Raw genomic sequence first — 24,472 nt, 5'->3', positions numbered from 1 at the left:
AAGGCCAAGTCCATGAGAACTAGCCCACAGCTATGGGCGATCCCCTCTCAGCACGGCTGAGGCGGGAGAGCTGGGAACAAGGTGGGGGCCAGCTGGGTTCTTTTCTACCCCCAGAACCAGGCAGGCCAGCACTAAATTGGGCCATCGGCAACAGCGTCCATGGAGCTGACCTGGCCGACGTTTGACTGAGGCCACACTAAGAGCCAAATATTTCGGCGAGTCAGTGGAGCGGGGAGATCAGGGAACGTGATGAAGCCCTGGAGGAGTCTGATCTCAGGAACTTCCTTTCTCAGACAGCTCTCCTGGCCAGGAATGCTCACGCCGCATCCTGCTCCCTCTCTGGTCCCTTTAGGGCTCCACACAGCTAAGCAGCTTCAGGTGCTGAGGACACCCCAGTGCAGGGGACGACCACCAGGCCAGGCTTCGTGCAGCTCCCTGACCAGGAAACACGGCCTCAGGGAACTGGTGGGTGTTCAGACACTGGCCATGAGCCATGACTAGCTAGCAGTCACACTACGTGACTAGAGAAACAGGACTGTTTCTCCCCGGTGCACTCCATACCTCAACACCACCCGTGGAGTCCCAGGCAACCCTGGCCATCCGGACCTGCTGAGCCCGTGTTCTGTCCACACGAGGATACCCTTAGTGTGCAGGGAGCTAGTCCCAAAATATGTTGCACATCAGAGTCTCTAATGCCCCTTCTCCAGGGACAGCGACCAAGGGGGTGACCCACACCTGGGCAGGCATTGAACAAACATCGCCAGCCACTGACTAGCCCGGGAAGAGCAAACAAGGCATCAGGCCAGTGACAGTTGCACACGACACATCGGGGGGACTGCTCACCCTGGACTAGAGTCTCCCAGACCCATGGACTGAGGCTCTAACAGAAGGGACAGGGGCATCCTGCTTTGGCCTTTCTCCTTCCCACCGGGGCTGGAAGCAACCAGGGTGCAGGAAGTACAAAGATTTCAACAGCAGACACTGGTCCTGGGCTTGCAAGAAGCCTGGGTGTTGGCATCCAGCGGGGTGAGATCCAAATACTATTGAGGGTAATACGGGGTAAGACTGAAACCGAGCTCTCCTCTTACACCTGCCACTTCGAATCACTCGCCATCGCTCTTCCCGAAGTTAACAAATCTGTTTCCTGCTTTTCCCAATGCTGGCTTGCGCCGACGAGCAAATCCCAGCTCGGCTTGCAAAGACTGGGGCACTGGCGGAGGGGCAGACGAGGTAATACGTTCCTCTGGTCAGGCTTCTGGGACGAGACAGGACCACTCGGGGGCACAAGGCTGGGGCACTGGGAGGACCTGGCTGGTGCTTCTCTGACTCCTGCGTGGCTCTGGGAGCATTCGTGCAGCCTGGGGTGCTGCGGAGACCCCTGCTCTTGTGCGGAGTGATGACAGTGCCCAGAGGGGCTTGCTGCTTGTCACTAGCAAACCCTGGGAGAGCCCCACCCCAGGCTGGAGAGTTCATTCCCACGAGGCACCCGGGGCTCCTTGCGCCCACCCACATCAGCTCTCTGGGTAAATGAGGCTTTAGCTAAACCCTGCGTGTGTTATGTAACCACTCTGGCAATCAGACCAGATGCAGGAGCCCGCAGACAGCACGCTAGCATCTACCACGCTCTGTGCCGGTATCAGCGTGGCTTTTTCACAACTTCCCATAAACATGGTAAGGGAGAGGGATTCAGAGCCCACTTAATTTATTTGGTCACCTTTTTATCTAGCGTTTTAATACAGAAGTTGCCAAATAAAAATGTACAGAAGAAAAATCTTAATAAAAATAAAGTGAATATAATTTATTCTTGTATCTTGCATACAATATTTTACATTATTCCCCACCTGTTCTTTTAAATCACCTTTTCTTCCATTGGGATAGTTACGTAAACATAATTACCACCACCACACTGGATAGCCTAGAAATGTTCACTTGTATTGTTCTACACATCTTATCAAACACACACACACACACACACACACACACACACACACACACACACACACACACACACAAACTGATGATTACAAGTCAAGAACAGCTGCCAATTCCAAGAAGTTGTCACGTGCTTCTTCTAGAGCCTGGTATGTAAATATCACAGAGGAGTTGTCTCACAGCTGGTATTGTTGCTGTGGATATGGGTTCCACTTTCAAGTCTCTTTCACCTTTTTTTCTTTTTTTTTTAAGTGGTTTGTCACTGTGAAAATTATTATGTCACATTCCAGGGACAAACGTTTCTGGGTATGATTCTTTAAATAAAGCCTCCCCCTCAAAAAAACATGAATTAAAAGCATGGACGCCAGAGTTTAATCATTAAGGTGATGGGCACTATTTTACATTATACAGCTCAAAATGAGTTGATTAAAAAAAGTTTAGCAAGGGAACCATCCGTGCACTTCAACTGTGATCATTTACAAAGACGACCAAAATGACTTTAACCGGGCTTCTTATTTAACTCTGAAAAACTGGTTGAGCAACAGCCACATTGCAATAATATGAGGATTTTCACTGTCACACTCCATGTGCATATTCTATTTCGCACATGACACACGTGATATTCTCATTTGCTCCTCTGAGAATTAATTAATCCATACGCAAGCCAACCCCCCTTCTGCCAATCAGCATTCAGGTGTAAAGCAGCAAAGCAAACCTGTGATGACGACATGTAGCATGTCAGAGTGTGACAGTGGGCAGGGAAAACAACTGTACATCCTCGGACTCTGATAGGCCACGACTGTTCAATTTCATTGTAAGTTCAAGTAACTGACATAAATGGGAATTGATGTTTCCAATCTGGAGAAAATAGATCCCTGGAGGCCTTACCTCAGAACTGCAGCTTCACTGGTCTATGCTCCTAGTGTACTCTCTACATCTGCACGCTTGCTTTCCGTTTCACAGGACTGGCCTACCCCGAACTCCCTGCCTCAGCCGCCAGGGAAGTGTCCTCTAGCAAGCAGCTCTCACTGCCTGGCGTCCGAGGAGTCCTCTCCGCAGCTACCTCGCTGGGGTCTCTCAATATTTGCCCTTCCTCATTTCTCGCTCAGCACGTTCTCAGCGTGAGCCTCTCCTGTCCCCTCTGAGTTCCTCTCCCATTTACTCATTTTCCCTTTTCGTTCCGCCAATCGCTAGTTCTCTAGGATCTCGCCTTCGGACTGCGCAGAGCCCTCTGCTCCCTGAGCTAAACGCCATCTGCTCCATGGTGCTGCCTGGCAGAAGGCCCTGCCCAGAGCAGCAGGTGAACACGCCCCCAAAATGTAGCAATGAGACCACGAGAGAGCCAGGACCCCGGCACTCCCTTGGCCCTCGCCCTTCGCAGGGTTACTGCTCTGCCTGCTTCCGTGTGCCAGTGGCCTGCTCCTGCCCCCGTGCAGATCAGTAAGGGCTCGACACTCTGTACTGGCTTTTCACCAGTTGAAGCAGCTTGTGCTTGAAGGTGAGGAAGATGATGGCCAGGGCAACTAGCAGGGTCAGGCAGGCCGGCAGAGTGAGCACCAGGTACAACAGGGCAATGTTCACGGTCTTCCACCTGCACCTCTGGAGGATAGAGGCGGGCAGTCGCTCGGCACCAATAAGGGTGGAGGAGGAGTTGCAAGTGACCTGCCCCCTGTCCACCACGCGCACGGTCCGGAGCTGGTGAAGGAAGTCCCACCACTCCAGCGTGCAGCAGTCAAAGGGGTTCTGGCTGAGGTAGAGCACGCTCAGACACCGCCCAAGCTGCTTCTGCAATGCGTGCAGCGGAAGAGAGGGAAGGCGGTTTCCCCGCAGGTCCAGGGTCTGCAGGCTCAGACCACTCAAGGACTCCGGGAAGCTGGTCAGGGAGTTGTCCGACAGGTCCAAACTCAGCAAATTCTGAAAGCCAGAGAAGTCGATGTCTTCCCCACTGGGAGGCAGGCCGGTGTTCCTGAGAGATAAAACCTGCAGCATTAGTGCAATGGCTCGGAGAGGCTGCAGGCCCCTGGCCAGGGCTCCCTGGTTGTTGGACAGATCCAGGTGCGTTAGTGGGGTCCCACTGAAAGCCCTGCTGGGCACCACTTCCAGGCCACACCCAGCCAAGTCAAGTCTCCGGAGGGATGCTATGTTGCGCAAGTCCATGCAGACAGGATCCTCGGCCCCATCCGCACTAGCTTGCTGGGGACAGAGCTGTAGGGGGTTGTGACTGAGGTCAACTGTAGTGATCCACGTGTGGGCGAAAGTGTGGGGCGGCACGCTCCGCAGCCTGTTGGCACTCAGATTTAACGCGCGCAGGCTCGGCAGGGTGCCTAGACCCAGCTGCAGGTCCCCCAGCCGATTGTGGCTGAGATCGAGGTCCATGAGCTCGCCCAGGGGCTCTCTGTCCTGGATGTGAAGGGTCTCTAAGCAGTTCTGGTTAAGCTTCAGGTGGGAGAGGGAAGTCATCCTGCCCAGGAAGCCAGCGGGGAGGTACCACAGCTGGTTCTGGCTCATATCCAGGAAGCTCAAGGAGGAGAGATTGCTCGAGCTGACTTCCTCCCAGAGACTGAGGGTTGTGATGTTCGTGGTGTTGCCCTCGGTGACGAGGAACTGCACCGTGACGTCCAGGAGGGCCGTAGCATTGGGCAGGTGGCGGTAGAAGCTCACCTCATTGTCCCTCAGCAGCAAGGTGTGCAGCTTGCTCTGCCGGGGCAGCAGCGGGAAGAAGAGGAGCTTGTTGTGGGAGAGATCCAGCGTCTCCAGCTCGAAGACAGCCTCGCCCTCTGCAGACAGGAACCACTCCAGGACATTGTTGCTGGCGTTCAGCGTCTTCAGCTGGGTCAGGCCAAACTCCACGATGCAGGGGATGTAATTGTAGGCCAGGTTCAGCCTCTGCAGGCCCAGCAAGCCTTCAAAGGTGCCTCCCTCGATATCATAGATATAGTTTTTCTCCAGGTTCAGCTCCTGCAGCTGGCCCAGGTGTTCGAAGACAGAGGAGTCCAAGCGCATTATGAGGTTCCTGGCCACCGACAAGGACTCCAAAGAGGACAGGTTGCGGAGCATGGCAGCCACCATGTCCTCAGTCAGATGGTTCCCAGACAGGTCCAGCTTCCTCAAGGCTGGTAAGGAGCCAAGAGCAGCCGCCGTCACAGAGTAGTTTGTACCGAGGGCGTTGTCTGCCAAGAAGAGATTTCGGAGGTCTCTGCTGCTAAGGAAGGCCCCAGGCTCAATGAGCTCCAGCCTGTTTTCACGCAGGCTCAGCGTCTCCAGGTGGGGGTACTGCAGCAGCGAGGCGTTGGTAAGGGTCCGGATAGTGTTGTGATCCAGGGAGAGCGCCTGTGTGTCAGCTGGTAGGTCTGCTGGGACGGTGCCTTGCCATCTCCCCGTGCAATCCACAGCCCTGTGCACCTGCAGCAAGACAGACAGACACAGATCCGTGGAATAGACAAACAGCAAAACGGGGGGCGAGGGCTTCGCATTCAGTGGGCCGCTGGGGGAAGAGGGTAACTGCCCTCCAAAAAAACACCTTAGAAACCCACATGGTCCTGTAGCGCCTTAGAGACTGAAAAACCACATACTGTATCATGAGCTTTCGTGGGCAGAGCCCAAAGACAGACGAGATCAGACCAGCTGACTCTGACGTTACAGCGGGGTCCCCGGCCACCTTCGGCGCTCTGCCGAGACGCGCTGGAAAGCAGAGTCCTTCTATGGGAGTAAGCCAGGGCAGGACACCACCCTGCTCCAGGATTCGGATGGGCACGCCCTGGCTCGCTGCCAGCCCTGCTGGACTAGCACCAGCCATCCGGCTCTGGGAGGCTGCGTCGCTCACTAGCGCCCTGCACGGTTCCATGGACCAGCTCCCACTGTGGAGGAGGATTGAGAACTTGCGGGGGGGAGGGGCGGTAGCATTGAGCAGATGAGAAAGGATCGCCAAGGACACAGCAAGCCAGGGACCCAAGAGGAAAGCCAGGGGATCCTTCCCCCGAGGAGCCGAGAATAGCCAGTCGAGAAGAAAGGGGGATTTGAAATGCTGCAGGGAAGGGGCTCGGGGATACAGGAGGAGATGGGGAAATTGAGGGTGCCAAGCACAAAGGAGAGCAAGGTTGATCTTGTGGTTAAGACACTGGCCTGGGACTCAAATTCTGGGTGCAGCTCCCCAGAGTCTGAGAGAGCTTGGGTAAGACACAATGTCCCGGTGCCTCAGCCCCTCGTCTGTATCCATGATCAGCAGCACTTCCTCTCCTGGCTTCTCTCCGGAGACTCTGAAAACTTGGGGAAGGGGTGTCCCTTAGCACCACTTCCAGCACCCAGGGTCCCTGCCGGGTCCCGTCACGCAGTGCAGCAAAGCGAGGAACAAACAGGGCGAGAGGAGGAAAGAACAAAAGAGGAACTGGAGAACCACCACCCCCATTTCTAATCAGTGCCTCCATCGGGCGGAAGCTGCCTACAGCAGCAGGGAAGGGCTGAAATCACCTCGCATGGCCCAAAGGAGAAGGCTACGCCAGGGCAAAAAGAAGGCAGGGGAAGCTTTGCATGCCAGGCCAGAGCTCCCAAGGGCAGAGCACCTACAGGAGGGGCCGGAGTTCCAGGCTCAGGTGTCTCTACCTAAGTGGCCAGACACTGGCCAGTACGTTGGATGCCACAGGGCTCCAGTGCACATCTGGCCCCATCTGCAGGTGTCGTCTGGGCACTTGAGATCTCTCCCTTAGCTCCTGGGGCACCTTCCTCAGCTTCCCATAGAGCCTGATCTGCAAACAAGCCGCATTTCCAGACAGGGAGCTGCAGTGAGTCTCAGGATCCTAGAACCCCAGAACTGGAAGAGCCCGTGAGTCATCAGTCCAGTCCCCTGCCCTCACGGCAGGACCGAGCACCGTCTAGATCATCCCTGATAGATGTCCCTCTAACCTGCTCTTGATTATCTCCAGAGTTGGGGATTCCACAGCCCCCCAGGCAATTGATTCCAGTGCTTAACCACCCTGACAGGCAGGACGTTTTTCCTACTGTCCAACCTAAACCTCCCTGGCTGCAGTTTAAGCCCATTGCTTCTTGTTCTATCCTCAGAGGCCAAGGAGAACAATTTGTCTCCCTCCTCCTTGTGACACCCTTTGAGACAGGGCCCGTCCTTACAATTTATGGGGCCTTATGTGAAGTTTCTTGAGGCTGCCTGCCCCCCCCCCCCCACCATCTACCAGGGCTTGGAGCTTCCCTTATGACCCCCAGGGCTCCCTCCTGGGTGTGGCTTCAGAGACCGGGGCTTCTCTCTGCCCCCAGTGTGGTCGGAAGGAGCCCTCAGCGCAGTAGCTGGCAAGCTGATCCAGCTCGCGGGCGGGAGGGAGGTGGGGGCAGGGTGAACGCAGCCTTGCTGCTGGTGGCCCAGAGAGCAGCCGGGGTTGGGGAGGGTGTGGGCCAGAGAGGAGCCAGCGGTGGGTGCTCAGAGCCATCCCTTGGCTCACAAGCACACGCGGCTACGTAGGCGCACCCAAACATTTGAGGCACCACATTTCCGCCCCCCTCCCCCCCAGCTGTGTATGGCTAAGGACGGCTCTGCTTTTAGATACTTGAAAGCTGCTACTGTGTCCGCTCTCGGCCTTCTCTTTTCCAGACTCCACGAGCCCAGCGTCCAGTCTTCCCTCACAGGCCGTGGCTTCTTTCCGCATTCTCGTTGCTCTTCTCTGGACCCTCTCCAATTTCTCCACATCTTTCCTGAAATGTGGTGCCCAGACCCGGACACAGCACTCCAGCTGAGCCTGCCCAGCACAGAGTGGAGCGGAGGAACGCCGTCTCGTGCCTTGCCGCCACACACAATCAGGTTGCTGCTTCTGCAACAGCCTCTCACTGACCCATGTGTAGCTTGGGGTCCACTCTGACCCCCAGAGCCCGTGGCTCAGCACCTCTGAAAATCAGGCCCAAGGTGCCAGATGTTACCCACAGACTGAGGCAGCTGTGGGGCCACTCTGGAGAGAGCGCACACAAACTCCCCCACCCCCTGCTCGTGAACATAACCTCTAGCCTGCCCAGCCCCTCCCCCGCCTCACTTCCACATTGCTCTTCATTTCTAAGACACGGCGAAGCGCGCCGTTCCCGTGGCGATATGGATCTGGACACCGCCCACGCTCCCGGGGACCCCTGCCTCGTCCCTGCACCCCGCGCGCCCTGCCGCCTCCAGACTGGCCACGCAGGCAGCCCATTCCACACAGCAGCGGCTCTGGGCAGGGTCACGCCTGGAGAGCTGCAGCCTGAGGGGACTGACAGGCTGGGAGGAGAACCGGGGGCCGGGATGGAAACGCCCCCAGGGCCTCGCCTGAGCAGGCCCTGCCAGTGCCGGGGGGCGTGCTCAGAGCAGACCCCGCTCTCTGCCGGCGCCGCGCTGCCCCACGTGAGCAGTCGCCAAGGGCACAGACTGGCAGAGACACTCACTTGTTTGCAGGGCCCATGGTGCGTTGCCAGGGCCATTCCAGTGGGTCCCCATCCTGCTACGAGAAAGACGAGACTCAGGGAGAGCCCGAGAGACACTGACTCCATCTCAGCAGCCGGGGTCCTGCGAAGACACAAGGCAGAGGTGAGACGTCGGGAAGCGCCGCGCCGCTCCCCTCACTCCTGGCTGCTCTCGGACCTCAGAGGCGTGAGGTGAGACCGTCTCTGCCTCTCAAACCGGCTTCCACAGAACCGGGACGGGAGCCCTCTCCCCGAGGCTCCAGCCGCTTGCTTGGCAGCACTTGCCTCATATTGTGGTGTCAGATGAGGGCGGGCAGAGACCTCAGGAGGCATCGAGTCCAGCCCCCTGCCCAGGGCGGGACCAACCCAACTCAGTCATCCCAACCAGGGCTTGTTGGGACGGAGATTCCACCCCTCCCAGGGAACCCAGCCCAGCGCTCCCCCACCCTCCCAAGGAAAGAGTTTTTCCTAATCTCCAATCTAGACCTCCCCCACTGCAGCTTGAGCCCATTGCTCCTTGTTCTGTCATCCGCCACCCTGAGAACAGCCTCTCTCCAGCCCCTCTGGAACCCCCTGCTGCTCCCAAATCCCCCCTCACTGCTCTCTGCTGCGGACTAAACAAGCCCAAATCCCTCAGCCGCTCCTCATAAGTCCCCTCATCATTTCTGTTGCCCTCCGCTGGTGTTTGAGTCCTGTACACGGAAATGGCCCCTCCTTTGTTAATCACCCTGAGGTTATTGCAATAAGATGGTCGTCGCACAGCTCCGGCCCTGGGGTGAGAACAGGGCAGGTTACCGTTGCGGTTCTGACCTCCGCTCCGCGCCACTCGCGAGGCGCTCTAATGCTCCCGCCCATCTACCCGGGGAGACAGCGCCTAGGGAACTCTCGTGGGCCGCAGGGCCTGTGACCAGGGCAAGTCACTGGACTGCTCTGTGCCTGTGTCCTTTCCCCTCCCCTGTGTATCCTCAATGGTATTTTGGCTCCTAGCTCCCACTGACCTCAACTGAGGTCAGGAGCCCAAAGGCCTTCGAGGTGCTGTCTTTGGGGCAGGGAGCGTTTCTCGTGGCCCGGCCCGGTGCCGAGCAGCGGCGTGACGGTGTGTGTGGAGCTGGGCTACATTTTAAAGGCACGTGGGCAGCTGTTTGCCCCCCTCCATCGACGGACCTGTCTCCCACTAGACAACAAGCTGCAGAATTCCACACCCTGTGGGGGCCCGAGCGCCCGCACCTCCAGCAGAAGCCAGGCCCTGACCTGCCCTGGCTCCAGTCCTGGTTGGGGCCCCGCGACGGAGACCACGGGGAACAAACCGCTTTCCAAGAGCAAAATCAGCAAAGCGCCATTGGCCGCCCCAGCCTTTGCACTCCGAAGAGCGAGCAGCACCCCGGGGCAAACAGGCCCCTCGCCTCCCGGCTGCACGCCACGAGCAGAGCTCTCCGCTCCGGGGACTCAGGAAAGGGAAGCGTCTCCGGCAGCCCAAGAGGCTCACTCTAGAATCTTCCCCGCAGGGGCAGATTTTTTATTTTTGTTTTTACCACCAGCCAAACCACCATTAAATCACAGACTCAAACAGCATCAAGCCGGGGCCTTCTCACAGCGCTCGCCCACTGCGTCTCCCTGGGGCCCCCCGTCCGGTCCACGTTTCCTCCGGGACAGAGTCAGAACTGGCCTAGCTCCACCGAGGCAGGGAGGGTCTGGCCCCCGTAGCTGCAGCGGGGCAGAGACGCGGCCAGAACAGCGACGGGGACAAACTGAAGCCCAACGGCCCTCACTGCATCTTTGTTCCAGCCTTTTCCAGTGCCCTTGTCTCCATCGCACTGGCTGCTCCGTCCGCACTCGCCCGTCTCAGTGAACATGTCGCTGCATTTGAAGCGCCAGCCCTTTCCCTGGGCAGCAGGATCTCTCTCCCAAGCTCTGCTGCCTTCCCTCCAGCAGCAGCCTCCTTCCTTCCTTCCCTCTCTCCCCAGGCTCTCCCTGCTGCGGGGGGAGGCCACGAGAGCCTGAACGTGCGGGCGTTGCCGCTGCTCCCCACAGAGCGGGGGAAGGAGCTGCGCTCAGAAGGGCGTTTTCCGCACCCCTGTCCCACGCGCCGCAAGCCCAGACCCCCCCCAGGGGGAAGCCACCGCACCATGGCTGTCCCGACCCCACCATTGCCCTGCCCTGCAGCCAGCCTCAGGCCACCGCCGAGCCCCGGAGAGGGGTTACTCACTGCACGGGGCAGCGTGCCCGGGGCGCGGGCACTCATGCTGCACAGAGCCGCCCGCCCGCGCTCGCAGCTGCTTCACAGAAGGCAGCGTTAGCAGCAGCCTCTCGTTTCTTCCTCTTGCTGAGTAGCAGGTTAATTTAGAGCTTGCGGAAGGAACTAACGGAAACTGCAGTCACATGGATTGCAGAGCGAGCCACCCTGCTCACTGAGAGCAGCGCTTACCCCAGGGTCAGGCACATGCAAGGCAACTCAAAAGAAGGAACATGGAGCAAGGGGGAGGGGAGGAACCAGCCCAGGTCTAGGTTGTGAAACCAGTCGCTTGCTCTGGGACTTGCCTGGGGACAGACTGGCCGAGGGGTCTGCTCTGCCTTTGTATCGGCACTCCTCTTTGGCCAAGGGAGCCAGGGCATCACCATTCCCATCTGATCAAACAAACGGGCCCCTTTTAAAGCTCTTCCAGTACAAAACCCAGCGGCTGTATCCAGAGTTACACCAGCCCTCCCAGACTGGGCAGTGCTCTGAGGGAAACCCCCACCTGATTCCCACGGAACTTTTCTTGAGCATTGAGCTGACCCTCGTTTTGGCCAGGAATATTCTCCGCAGAGCCGATGCGTAGCGTTCCTCAGGCAGGCTAACTCCAGCTATGGGGAACCGTCCCTGCGGGACCCGCTCCAACCTTCACTGGAACCCAAAGGTCTTTTTCCGTTCGTTCCAACAGGCTCCGAACCAGGCCTACAACAGTCCCAGCCTTCCAGGAGCAAGAGACCAGGGACCTGGAATCCAATCTGCGTCTCCTGCAGGGTCACCCCGGCCGGCTCAGGGCCTGAGAGAGATCTAAACGCAACTACTAGGAATCCCACGTGCTCTGTAGTGCGCGGGACTCCAAGGACCCAGGTTTCCATAGCGCTGAGCGTGGCAGCTGGAAATGCTGTGGCAGCTTCACTGACAATTTGTAAGAAGAGATTTTTACAGATTTCAGGACAAACCTGCTAATTCCATCGGTTCAGCATGTCACTTTCTTCCGTGTTTTAAGCCACCTTCGCATTTTCCATTTCCCATGTTCTGCAGAGCTTGGTGTTATTGCATGGCAGAAAGTGAGAGACCGTTGTTGGGCAGAGACGGGGGATTGGGCTGCAGCGTAAAGGAAAACTGGGGCTTTGGTCAGTGGCGGCCATTTGGGATTGTGAGACGTGCACACAAGCAGTGTGCTTTCTGCCAAAGAATCAGCACAGAAAAAAGTTGCCATGCTCACGGTTCTCTGGGCATCATGAGGTTTCAGAGCCAACACTCCAGCGGGGCATCGGGAAAGTGAACACCCTCACTGTTAGCTTCAGGATGGCTGCAGAATCTGGAGGCCAGTACTGCAGTGGGTCCAGCTGGCTCAGGTTTTCAAGGCTCTCTGCAACCATTAGGGTTCGAAACAATTTGTTTAAAAGTTAAAAAGGAGATTCTGGAGCAGAATTCTGGAGCCGGAGTGTACTGTGTGTTGTCATGGAACATATGGGCCCTTGTTACAAATACCTACAGAGGAATAATGGTGAAGGCACTCCAGCATGGTTCTCACAGAGCACAAATGGAAGTCGTATTGACTACATTCTCTGCCATGCATGGTTCATCCTGCTCTATACTGCAAAGAGCACAAAGCAAATCTCTAGCCACTCAGGACATAAAGCCGAGAAAGAAAACAAACTTTACTGCTCCCTTTCGTCTTACTCTCCTCTTCCATCCCAGGTACCGAGACAGACTATCCTGCGGGATTCACGCCCCAACACCATTGTAATCATGTGTGCATCAGGCATGTTTTACAAAATATCATTTAAAAACTCGTAACTTGCTGATCAGTAGTATCCTGGCAAAATGCACGTAGCAATGTTAGTTAGAGGCCAAGTTATAAACAAGCCGAAATCCCGGCTACGGCTCTGTCGACACTAAAGGCCATACAGTGGCACCACTTTCCTGCTGGAAAGGTCTCCCACGTTGCCACTCTATGCCAGGAGGAGAGCTCTGCCATTGGCACAACTGGCCAACTCCCAACAAGCAGCAGTAGCTGGGTTGGCAGGAAACCCTCTCTTGCTGATAGAGTGCTGTCCACACTGGCGCTTTGTCGATGACACGTTGGCCAGAGGGGCGATTTTTTCACGCCCCGATCAACAGAAGTTTTAAGTGCTGGACATGGCCTAAAATAGCTCTTTCCAGAGAAGCCTTGTGCATTGCCAAACCAGTTCCTCAGAGGCCAAAGGCAAGCCGAGGCCTCAACCAAGCATCCTCAAGACTGACGGCCCATTAGCAGCTAAGCTGCCATTCTCTGGCAGGAAAGGAGGCGGGGCAAACAGATCTACATCTTCAGAAAGAAACAGCAGGGAGATTTCTTTCTCTTCCTCCCACGCTGCCTGTCGCATTGAGAAGCAGCTCTGGCGGGGAGCGAAGTGGGGCAGGACTAAGAAGGGGCAAACACTCAAAGACCCCCTCTCTTTGCCCATTGAGTTCACCGTACTTGAAGTGACAAAGGTAGCACCCATCAGACTCTGAGAAGGGGTCCTGGCCTAAGATTGGTCAGTGGGACAGCTGAAAGTACACGAGGAGAAAACTTTGCTTTGCGTATCACGCCATGTGTTAAGTTAGACCCTAAGTCATCGTTTTAATTTTATTTCTCTTGTAATCATTTGTGATTCGGATGCCTTATTATTTGTACTCACCGAAAAGCTCTTTGTAATTAATGAACTCATTGGCCTGTTTTACCTAATCCAATAGTATTTAAATAACCATTTGAAATAATCAATTGGCATATCATTCCTTTTAAAGAAGTTACAGGCCTAATATAACCCACTGTGCCCAGGAGAGGGCTGGGCGATATAGGACATGTGTCTGGGGGTGCGTTGGGGGTCACACTGCAGTGTAACCCAGGCTGTAGCTGGCAGGCTGCAGTTACACAGAGACACTCCAGGTGTGGCTTGAATGCCACCAGGCTGTTTGTGAGCAGCCCAGGTAGGAGCATGGTAAGGCAACCAAGGTTGTAGGGCTGGGGTCACAGCTGGCCCGGATTGTATCCTGGATCTGTCACAACTCCTGCCAAAGGGCTTAAGTCAGAGCATGAGTCTAATTTGGGGAAGAGGGCTTGTTTGATTGCCTTCACTCAGAATTTTGTTTCTTTTTTTATATAAGGCCCCTTCTATCACTTTAGCACAATGTTCTGTGGTTTCGTTTCCTTCATTTTCAAGAAAGGTTAGGACCAGAAACCAAGGAGAGAGAGAGGCACACATCTGTTGTCTAAGCTCCAGAGGCTGCGACAGAGGTCTTCATGTTGGACAAAGCCCCGGGGCTGCTCTGCACTACACAAGCTAGTTACAGTTTGCTTTTGATGTGTTCCCCACTCAGGTTCTTTAAGGCTTTCACATCTTCTGAGCAACAAGAATTCTAGCTTGAAACAGATCAGGAAACCACAACCCTGAGAGAGAATGGCATTTGAATTTCCTGGCGTACATCCCTGTGATCACACTGGGGTGAGGTACCCCTCCAGACCACTGAGTAGGAAGCAGATAGGCTGGTAAAACTGCAATAGAAAGCGGCTGGCTGGGAAGCAGCCCCTTGTCTGCTGATTAGCAAGGCTCAGTGTGTTATTTTCTTTCCTGTATCGAACATGATTTCTTCTAAAGTGGAACCTCTTGGAGTCAGGGTCACCCATAGTTCATGCAACTGCTACAAAAATGCAGATGAGCATCAGCCATACAAGACAGACCCAAATGCCCAGAAACGCTGATCAATGGAAGCCACATGGACTCGCATGCGGAGTTCAGCAGCGTGTGATCCATGAGAAGTCCAACAGAACAGGGTGGGGCAAAGCATTACGGGCAAGCTTTTGGGTGGAGTGAGCAACTGGTACTTCACCAGCTATCCACGGGCTGTGACTAGAGTCCATTGGCAGAACAGAGCTGAAGGTGTAAGAACTGACAGCTCCATATGACTGGAGATCCTGGAGCAGTTCAGAGCCACAGAGAAAGCTCATTAGGCTTGAGAGAGTTACTGGACATGCAGTACCTGTTGTAGGCCCCTGCTTTCATATTTGATCCCAGCTCAAAGACCGATCTCAGGTTGGATCTAGTTGGCCCACCCAATATTTCGCATTGGGGCCACCTATGTTGTGGCCTAGAGTTCCAGCTTTCATTTTAAAATAGCATGTTTCTAGTCCTTATGTTTATAAAGAAAACCATCAGTATCTGATCCACCTGTTACTTGATGCAGTGAGAGCTGCTGGAGTCTGTCAACAGCCTCTAGCAATTTCTCTGAAAATCTGACACCTTCATTTACCTCAGTCGGACGCTCACTCAGAGACCCAACATGGATCATGCTAATATCAGAATTACTAACTAACTTACTGCTGAAAGCCAAGCCTGCAAGAAAGAGGAACAATTATTATGAAGATCCGCACATTTACCGTATCATCTTATCTCAGCATCATGAGAAGGCAAGTCTGTGACGTAGACAGAGCTTGGGAAACTACCATCACCAATTCTTTCCAGTCTTAATTCTGATCCAAAATAAATCCAACCAAAAGTTGGCAATTTTGAGTTATTGTAGAGGGAGAGCTTTTCCTGTCCAAAAACATCCACTCTATATGATATATATTCACCAGTATTTTCCTGTCCAAAAACATCCACTCTATATGATATATATTCACCAGTATTTGCATGTTTTGAAACATCCAAATGAAAAAGGAAATCAAAAGTTAGTCTCCAACTAACTTATCTACATCACATTTTTATTTACGGCCGACTGACGTATGCTGTACAGGCAATGTATGCAAATAAATGTTACTGTAATTAAGCTATGTATTTAACTTTTTCTGTCTTGAGCTGACTATCAGAGGAAAAATAGCATAACTGTTCTTACTATGCAGAGTAACTCATCACTTTACATTTCACCAGTAAGCTTCTCTTGGGGTGCAAAATTGCTGCCCTTACCAATAAGCAAAGGAGATTACTTATCTAATACTCTTCTACTCATGATAAAACAACACCCCTGTTTTATGGGTCATATATCAGCAATACTATGAAGAGATGTATCTTTATTTAAAAGAAGCGAACATTCCACCATTTTCCCAAAGCTGGAAATACTTCATCACAGGTGCCAGATCCATGATTAATTTTCAAATGTGTTTAAATACCCATTCTCTAAATCATATTCCCCTACAAACAAATGTAACCAGAAGTTGTTCATTAGCTAGGTAAGAGAAAACACTTCAAACTGGACCTCACTAACGGTTTGCTTTTAAGCTCGAGTTCTGGTGCTGTTCTCTCTTCCAACTCAATGTCTCAGGATCCTTATTTGCAACCCTGTTCTTTTTTAATCTTGTCAGTTTGTCTTGTCGGGTAAATGGGAGCCCAAGTCTCCAAAATTAAAGAGTTAAGTCCCTGACCCTGAAGAGGGTTGTGTGTGTTCAGTTGGGCAAGTGTGTAAGTCTTTGCAAGAGCAGGGGCATGTCACTTTACCTGGAGCTTAATAAAGAACAGGATCACGGTACCTTAATTCCCTCTGCAAGAAAACTTATTTTATTGATATAGTCAGTGTGCCAGCAACTTCCCAGTATCTTTTTTCCCTTGGCTGCAGCCAGATTTCTCACTGTGAACATAGATCCAATAGTGCTTCCTCCTTGCGCCAAACCTCCTTGCACTAATATTCCAACGCCTACCTAGAGTGGAGCTCTGTGCTACCGACAGCTCCAGTTCTAGAACTTCCACAGATCCCCAATATTCAAAGTGCCCTAAATCTGGGCTGACAGCTCCAGCAATTTACATCTATGACCAGTTTTAAGGACCTGCTTCACCAGTACAGCCTAATGGAGGACCTCTAGCAGGGGCCATCTTGTACTGGGACTGCATGTCTGTTCACATGTGGCTAGACTGACCCCATGTGACCTTTCTTAGTGTCCTTGTTTTTCCCTCTTTCACACAATAAATCTTGGTGTTGACAGGAGAGAATGCTCCAGGGTCCAGCTTTGCTTCTGGAGTTTCCAACAATTCATGGATCAATAGTTCTGTCAGAATCATAGAACCATAGAGCTGGAAGAGACCTCAGAAGGCCGTCAAGTCCAGCCCCCTGCTCTAGGCAGGACCAATCCCAACTAAAATCAACCCAGCCAGGGCTTTGTCAAGCCGAGACTTAAACACCTCTAGGGATGGAGACTCCACTACTTCCCTAGGTAACCCATCCCAGTGCTTCACCGCCCTCCTAGGGAAATAGTTTTTCCTAATATCCAACCTGGACCTCTCCCACCGCAACTTGAGACCATTGCTCCTTGTTCTGCCATCCATCACTACTGTGAACAGCCTCTCTCCATCCTCTTTGGAACCTCCCTTCAGGAAGCTGAAGGCTGCTCTCAAATCCCCCCTCGCTCTTCGCTTCTGCAGACTAAACAGACCCAAATCCCTCAGTCTCTCCTCATAGGTCATGTGCTCCAGCCCCCTCATCATTTTGGTTGCCCTCCGCTGGACCCTCTCCAATGCATGCACATCCTTTTTGAAGTGGGGGGCCCAGAACTGGACACAATACTCCAGATGTGGCCTCACCAGAGCTGAATAAAGGGGAATAATGACATCTCTGGATCTGCTGGCAATGCTCCTCTTAATGCAACCTAATATGCCATTAGCCTTCTTGGCTATAAGGGCACACCAGAGACACATATCCAGCTTCTCATCCACTGTAACTCCCAGGTCCTTTTCTTCTGAACTACTACTTAACTGGTTGGTCCCCAGCCTGTACCAATACTTGGGATTCTTCCGGCCCAAGGGCAGCACTCTGCACTTGTCCTATTGAACCTCATCAGATTTCTTGTGGCCCAATCCTCTAATCTGTCCAGGTCACTCTGGACCCTATTCCTGCCCTCCATCGTATCTACCTCCCCCAGCTTAGTGTCATCTGTCTTACTGTCTTCTGAGCTGTTTGCTATTGGGAAAAGCTACAGCCCAAAGGAGCTGGAGGCCGTGCTTTGAAGAAGTCATTCATTCTTTACTTCCCAATTTAAAGTGCATTTCTTTTCTGAAAAGTGTTTTAGCTGTAACACAGACAGGTGGCACTGAATCTAGGGCTTAGGGGTCCTCCCCTGTGTGGGCTAAGAGCCACCTGCCCCTTAGCTGAGGCTGTAGCGCAGACTTTTCTCCCCCTTACTCAGTGGTCTGAGTGCCTCTGGATTACACTTGTGGCACCCCTAACCAAATGAGCGATCACCTGTAAATCATTGAATAACAATGTGCTGCTTTTCACTCTCCTCAGCCTGGCAAACCCAGCACCCCAGAGCACAAAACAAGCTCTCTCTCCTCTTGTGCATTGTTAGAGCAATTTACTCCCTTTCCACAGTAACCTGCCACAGGCACTGGGAACGCATGGGCAGTCACTGATGGCATTTTACCTACACAACTGTTTAAAACTGACTGACAGCGTACAAGCAGCACCAAATCCAAGGAGAGTTAGCAGGGTTTGCAGTGGGGAAAAACATGGTTGGAAATGAGCAAACGATCCCCCAGAGCCCCACACCACCAGCTTACAGTCACTTTTCAGACTAGATTCACCCTTTACCCCATCAGCCTTACCATACAAAAGCAGCAGAGTCCCACGAGGTGGTCAGATGAAAGTCAGATTTAGGCTTTAGTGGAAAGCAAAACCAAGCTTCTAGGAGCACAGCTGCACTGGGGTGTGTGCTGGTCAGTGGCTTAGCCACATCTGCTTTAGCAATTGATGTGAAAAGGCTAGGTGTGCCACTTTGCAGGGCCCAGCCTCTCTGTGGATCCCTCCCTGCCTGGAAGCCCCAGACGAGGGGCGTGCTACTTTAGTGGGACCTTTCCTTCCTTTTCCCAAGAACACACTTTGAAATGTAAAATGAGGAGGAAGTGGGTCAGGGAGGGGATAGCCACAGAAGTGACATCATTTCCCTCCCCGTGAAAACACCCCACCCATGTGAAACTTCTGCAAGGCAGATACAGCTGCCTCTAATGTTCACCTACCCACCATTTCCTCACCACACTGTTGGCAAGGGAAGCTTTGGGGCCAGCGGTCAGCAGGACAGCCCCTATCCCAGCAAGGCAGCCGAAGGCTGGAGGAGGAAGAGTCGGGGTCTGCAATCAGCTCAGAGATGCAAGGAATCCTCTGGTTCTGCTGGATGAAACTTCCACTTTTCTAAGAATGGCAAACCCCACTCCCTGAACATATGGAAGTGACACACTGGGGAGCTGCATTTCCCGCTCCATGTGTTAGACCAGTACATGTAACAGCCCAGAACTTCAAACACTGAGCGCACGGACAGTACCGTACATTCCTGCATTAACTGAAAGCCAAGTATTTGCACTTCCTTACAACCTGTGAACCAGCTTCAAGTTTACTGAAAGTTTTCATCTTCTGCTGTTAATTCCTTTGATGCGGATACATACGTTTTTAAAGATACATGATAGAAAAGAATACCTGGCCTACCCAGAGCTGAGGGAAACTTCTGAGGAAAACTGCTGCATCCTATATGTTGGTCTCTGGTTGCATCTACACTCGAAAAATGGGTAGCATTTTTCCAGCAGTGGTGAAAGTGCTAACAGGCAGAGTTCAGGCTCTTACGGCTGTCCTCTAAAACCACGTTGCCCAGGAGTTCACAGCAGTGGTGAAAATGCCGGAGCCCTGTTTATGCTAGCGCACACGCTTATCATTTCTGATGAAAAACTTGCAAGGCTCTAGATAGTAAAACGTCGTCACACTTTGAGCCTTGCTAAGTCACTGTTCCTGACACCCGTCAGCAACATGCGTGTGGCAAACCACCAACTCCCTTCTGCAGAGTCGCTTGCACCTCTTGCCTGAACCTACAGCTTGTCTACCTGGGGAACTGACCAGACTAGTTCTTGCAGCATTGCTCGCCGTGTGGAGACACTTATTCCAAAATAAGAGTGCCCTTTCCAGCTTGGCTTAATTCATGAAGCGGAATAGCTTGTTCTGGTCATCTTCCCCACATACACCAGCCCTTTGCTCTCACTTCCGTTAGAAGAAGAGTCATGAATGTTAAGGGAAGTGAAAGTATTATACCGAGTCCTCCCACAGACCAACATCCATCCCAAGCAACCTTTCCACACTGGCCAAAATGGCTAACCCTGTGCTACACTGGGTCAGACAAGCAGGATTTTACGGTGGATTAAAAATCAAGGTAATAGAATAAGTTGGGAAAGTAAGTTAGATGGACGCACGCTCTAACGCTCGCCCTTCCCCCTTTGGCAGATGGCAGACAGCACTCCACCTCTCACGCGCTGCTTTGAAACCCACTGCCACAAAGGCAAGAGAAGCCAATCTCTTGTATTTGAAAAGGAGATGTGTTGACATGGTCCATTCTGTATCCCAACAAAGCCGGCCAGGAATACCAGCTCCCCTGCAGGCACTGGCAGCTCTCCCCTCTTCTGTTTTTAAAGCAGCCCGGCCTGGCCCCTGTAGTGCCTGGGAGAGCCAGCCACCGGCCTCCTGCTGGAAAGAAGCTCAAAACAAAGCAGTTACTTGGTTTGCTGCTGTCACTTAGTGCCAGAGTAATGAATAATTAACACATGCATGGACAGAGAGGAAGGAGAGCGTGCTCAGACAAACACACACACCCCCAAAAAAGAAATGATGTGATCTGCTGTGTAGCACACCATTAGAACTGCAGCAGCCTCATCTGTCAGTCAATAGACCTCACCTCCCAGGAACACATGTTTAGAAGTGAAGGTAAAGCAAGAGCCAGGATGCAGAATAGCTTTACATTTAACAGGCAACCACTCCCCCACTTCAGATTTCATAGTACCCTGATTCTCTTGAGTTAATATTTCATCTGCCACTGCATTGGGAATTGTGACTTGTATTAATTTTTCCTGGTGTAAAACAAAATTAAACCCTCCACCAAAAGACTTTGAACTTTCTCACCCATTACCAAGACAGTTTCCCCAATTATCACCTGTAATACCATTAACTCACAAACATCCCACTCTCCCTACCTTTAATATCAGCAATTCACAGACACTTACCTTCCTTCCTCCCCCTTCCCACCCCCCCCGCATCCCTCTTCTGTTCTGCAATGTGATTTGTCCTTTTCATATTTGTTCATTTTTTTTAATTGTATCCTTTGGTATATATGGTTGTGACTACTTTCTTCCACTATTTGATCTGAGGAAGTGGGTCTGGCCCACGAAAGCTCATCATCTAATAAACCATCTTGTTAGTCTTTAAAGTGCTACATTGTCCTGCATTTTGCTTCAACTACCCCAGACTAACACGGCTACATTTCTATCACTACTCCTCCACCAAAAGAAAGCTATAACTTAGCAGGCTACAAAGCCCCATAATTTAGCTCTAACCTCCACTCTCATGCTACATTCATCTAAAAGTATGTAACTTACCATATTGTCAAGTTAGCATTCTCTGCGACCCAGAGTGTAAAAGGAAGAAAAAAAAGTCATTGTGGAGAAGGAACAAGTGTAGCGGTACATGCCACATTACACTGGTTTTGCTTTGAGGTTGGTTTTGGTGAATGCTTCATGGTTTCTTCCTCCCTTCCCCCAGATCTGGCTTCTTAGCATTCTCTGATGTTTAGTAACTTGCTGCCCTCTGCTGTTCGAACTGAACTCAAATGGGTTTGATGAGAACAGCATTCCACCCCCAATAAAAAAACACCTCCTAGTCACTATTCATGTGGGCAGATGCATATGTACGTAGAGCTTTTTTTTTTAATAAAGAATCAAATACATTCATTTTTGAAGGGGGAGATTTTAAGCTTTGGTTTCACAAGTAGCCATATGCCATTTGCTTCAGTTAGGCAGGAAATTTTCTTCATCCGTCTCTGAAAATGCAGCTCTACAAACTCCCTAATACTTCAGTCCATTTGGGTGTGTCCCAGCAGACCTGCAAGCCGTGACATGACCAAATGGGTACCAGACAGAATACACCAAATACACTTACTCTGTGGTGTAAATCCTGATGCCACTCACTTTACCACCACGCGCAGCACACACACAGCTGTGCTCTCAAGATGCCCAAGGGGTTTTGGGGCAGTGAAATACGTGCTCTCCCATTCAGGCCCCAAATACATCCTTGCTCCCCATTGTACCAGCAGTGCTATTTTGTGTAAATAAGCCTACTCAGTGAATTTTGGGACCAGTAAGCTACTGTAACTTCTCAGTGCCACCTGGCAATGGCCACAGAGGGGCTGCATAGGGGTTATAGGAATCGCCTGAGTCTGGTCCATAGATTTGAGTTTGCCAAAAATGTCCAATGGAGTCGCGCTGGTCACCAGTACCTTGGCAAAAGGAGGATGCAGAAGGAGTTACATGCCGCACTAGGAATGACGGTAAGGGATTTGTCACCAGCAAAGGTGAAAAGGCAGGTTTTGTGGCAAACAAATGTGTATTTAGATGGCTATTTTAGAAGAAAATGTAGTATTGCATGTCTCCTCTCATCCGTCTGAACTGAATGCTAAATGAAGAATTAGGAAACTTTTTTTCTCTGTGAATCTAACAGGAAAAGTGAGCGAGAAGATGAGGCCACATCAAAGGCTGGCTCAGGCACATGTGTGTGGGGCGGGGGGGGGGGGCAAAGATACACTGGCATCCTCCATCTGGGGAGTAAAAGGTCAGTGAGTTTACTTCATGGAAGAAGAGCGAGCATTTCCTTTCCACAGGAGTAGGATTTGCCATTCAGTCTCTACAAAGCAAGTTACAACTGTGCTTTGTGTTATCACTTGTTTTCTGTTTCCTTATGTGACGGCGCGTTGGGGGTCCCCCGTCTCCTGCACCCCGAAATGGCACAAACAGACTGCACCAGCCGGTGGAATAGAGGAAGTTTATTGCCTCTCCAGGATACAGCACAGATGTAGTCTGGTCACAGAGCTGGGCTAGGATGCCTCAGGCCCCCTTGAGATGGGGGAGACTGGGCCCCTAAACTCCAGCCCCTTCCCCTAGGCTCTCCTCCATGCTCTCCGACAGAACTAACCAAATTCCCTTCCAGCCCTGCCCCCCAGTCAGGGCAGCATTCCACCTTCCTTTGTTCCTCTCCATGGGGGGTGTCTGGCCACTGGTTCAACAAGTTTGGCATTACCTCTGCCTAGCGAGGTTTTCCCTGCTGGGTCTTGCTCCAGACAGCAGGGGTCACCACAGCCCAGCAAGTACCCCCACTACGTCACACCTTACCATCGCCTGAGTCTGTTCTTTGATGACAGAGATATTTATAGTGAAAAGAAGAAGTAGTTTAAGTGCTGTGGTGTTAAGCAAAGAGATGATCCTGCGCTAGACGTACAAGCTTGTGTACAGTTCCTTTGGGAACAGCTGGCCTGGTAATTCCAGCAGTGTTGCATGGATAACATTGCAAGGACTTGGAGCTGGCGTGTGCCTTTCACTAACCCGTACAGAGACAGAGGCCTGGAGAGCGGTGCTTGTATTCCCAAAGGCTGGTAGTGTCAGGAAGCTGATCCGCAGATGCACAGAGAAGCCTTCTTCATGACAAGGGCAAGTGGTGGGGAGGCACCGCATAACGCTGGGTATCCCTGGAGCACAACGCTCCAGAGGTTAGACTATTTTAACCAGATAAGAATGGCTTCTTTCAGCAGGTTTTCAAAAGGAGTTTGGAGAGTCGCCTGTCTTGGGTTGTTTTGCCACAACACATCTTGCATCTGGGCACAGAGTTAAACTAGATGACCCTTGCAATGCCTTCTACCCCTCTGACTCCAAGAGCATGGAAACAGCACTCAGTCCCAAGATCACTTAACCTGCCCCCTACTTCCAGCTCGACAAAAGCTTTCCAACACTCAGGCAGTAATTAGTAGGGATGTTAACCAGTTAACGCCTTGCTGGTGAACTTCAGCAGTGGTCAACCACACCAAGCCAGAGTAGCCCCAGCCATGGAGGGGCCACCGGACGACAGGACCCCACAGCCATGGAGGAACCTGGGTTAAAACAGTTAACCAGTTAAGCACTAGTGTTTAACAGACGGACTGTATTAACAACCCTAGTATTTAGAAAAGCTCACATTTCAGTTCAAATGATCTCAGAGGATTTCCCAAAACTGTTGCAAAAGAAAATGATAAATCCTTGTCCAACAATATTTGGAAAGAAATTATTTACTCTAGGATAGAAAGTAAAAAAGAACAGTTGTAATAATTGATAGAAATGTAGCCATGTTAGTCTGGGGTAGCTGAAGCAAAATGCAGGACAATGTAGCACTTTAAAGACTAACAAGATGGTTTATTAGGTGATGAGCTTTCGTGGGCCAGACCCACTTCCTCAGATCAAATAGTGGAAGAAAATAGTCACAACCATATATACCAAAGGACACAATTAAAAAATGAACACATATGAAAAGGACAAATCACATTTCAGAACAGGAGGGGGATGCGGGGGGGGGAGGAGGAAGGAAGGTAAGTGTCTGTGAATTGATGATATTAGAGGTGGGGAGAGTGGGATGTCTGTGAGCTAATGGTATTAGAGGTGATAATTGGGGAAGCTATCTTGGTAATGGGTAAGATAGTTTGAGTGTTTGTTCATTCCTTCCCGGAGAGTGTCGAATTTTAACATGAATGACAGTTCAGAGGATTCCCTTTCAAGTGCAGATGTAAAAGGTCTTTGTAGCAGAATGCAGGTGGTTAAGTCATTGAGAGAGTGTCCTTTCTGGTTAAAATGGCAAGAAACTGTACCATTAACTCACAAACATCCCACTCTCCCCACCTCTAATATCGTCAATTCACAGACACTTACCTTCCTTCCTCCCCCCCCCCCCCCCCGCATCCTCCTCCTGTTCTGAAATGTGATTTGTCCTTTTCATGTGTGTTCATTTTTTTAATTGTGTCCTTTGGTATATATGGTTGTGACTATTTTCTTCCACTATTTGATCTGAGGAAGTGGGTCTGGCCCACGAAAGCTCATCATCTAATAA

At 51.8% G+C, this 24,472-nt stretch overlaps 1 protein-coding gene across 3 annotated transcripts; it reads right to left on the bottom strand.

The window, feature by feature from the left end:
- Positions 1 to 1,777: 1,777 nt before the first annotated feature.
- Positions 1,778 to 21,047, bottom strand: NRROS (negative regulator of reactive oxygen species). Of its 3 annotated transcripts, none has more exons than XM_014574476.3 (3): positions 20,950 to 21,047; positions 8,344 to 8,464; positions 1,778 to 5,334 (listed from the first exon to the last, which is right to left on the bottom strand). In XM_014574476.3, the coding sequence occupies exons 2-3, from the start codon at positions 8,446 to 8,448 to the stop codon at positions 3,370 to 3,372; spliced, it is 2,070 nt and encodes a 689-aa protein (XP_014429962.2). In that variant the 5' UTR covers positions 8,449 to 8,464; positions 20,950 to 21,047; the 3' UTR covers positions 1,778 to 3,369. The 3 variants fall into 3 exon arrangements, with proteins under 3 accessions (XP_014429962.2, XP_075793318.1, XP_006124899.2); XM_075937203.1 differs by lacking the exon at positions 20,950 to 21,047 and adding an exon at positions 18,148 to 18,426; XM_006124837.4 differs by lacking the exon at positions 20,950 to 21,047 and adding an exon at positions 10,568 to 11,286.
- Between the last annotated feature and the right edge of the window lie 3,425 nt (positions 21,048 to 24,472).

This window comes from Pelodiscus sinensis, chromosome 10 (genome assembly GCF_049634645.1).
Source record: "Pelodiscus sinensis isolate JC-2024 chromosome 10, ASM4963464v1, whole genome shotgun sequence".
In the NCBI taxonomy this organism is placed as follows: Eukaryota; Metazoa; Chordata; order Testudines; family Trionychidae; genus Pelodiscus; species Pelodiscus sinensis.
Note: the sequence above shows the minus strand (reverse complement) of the source record. Positions and strands in the feature narration are given on the sequence as shown.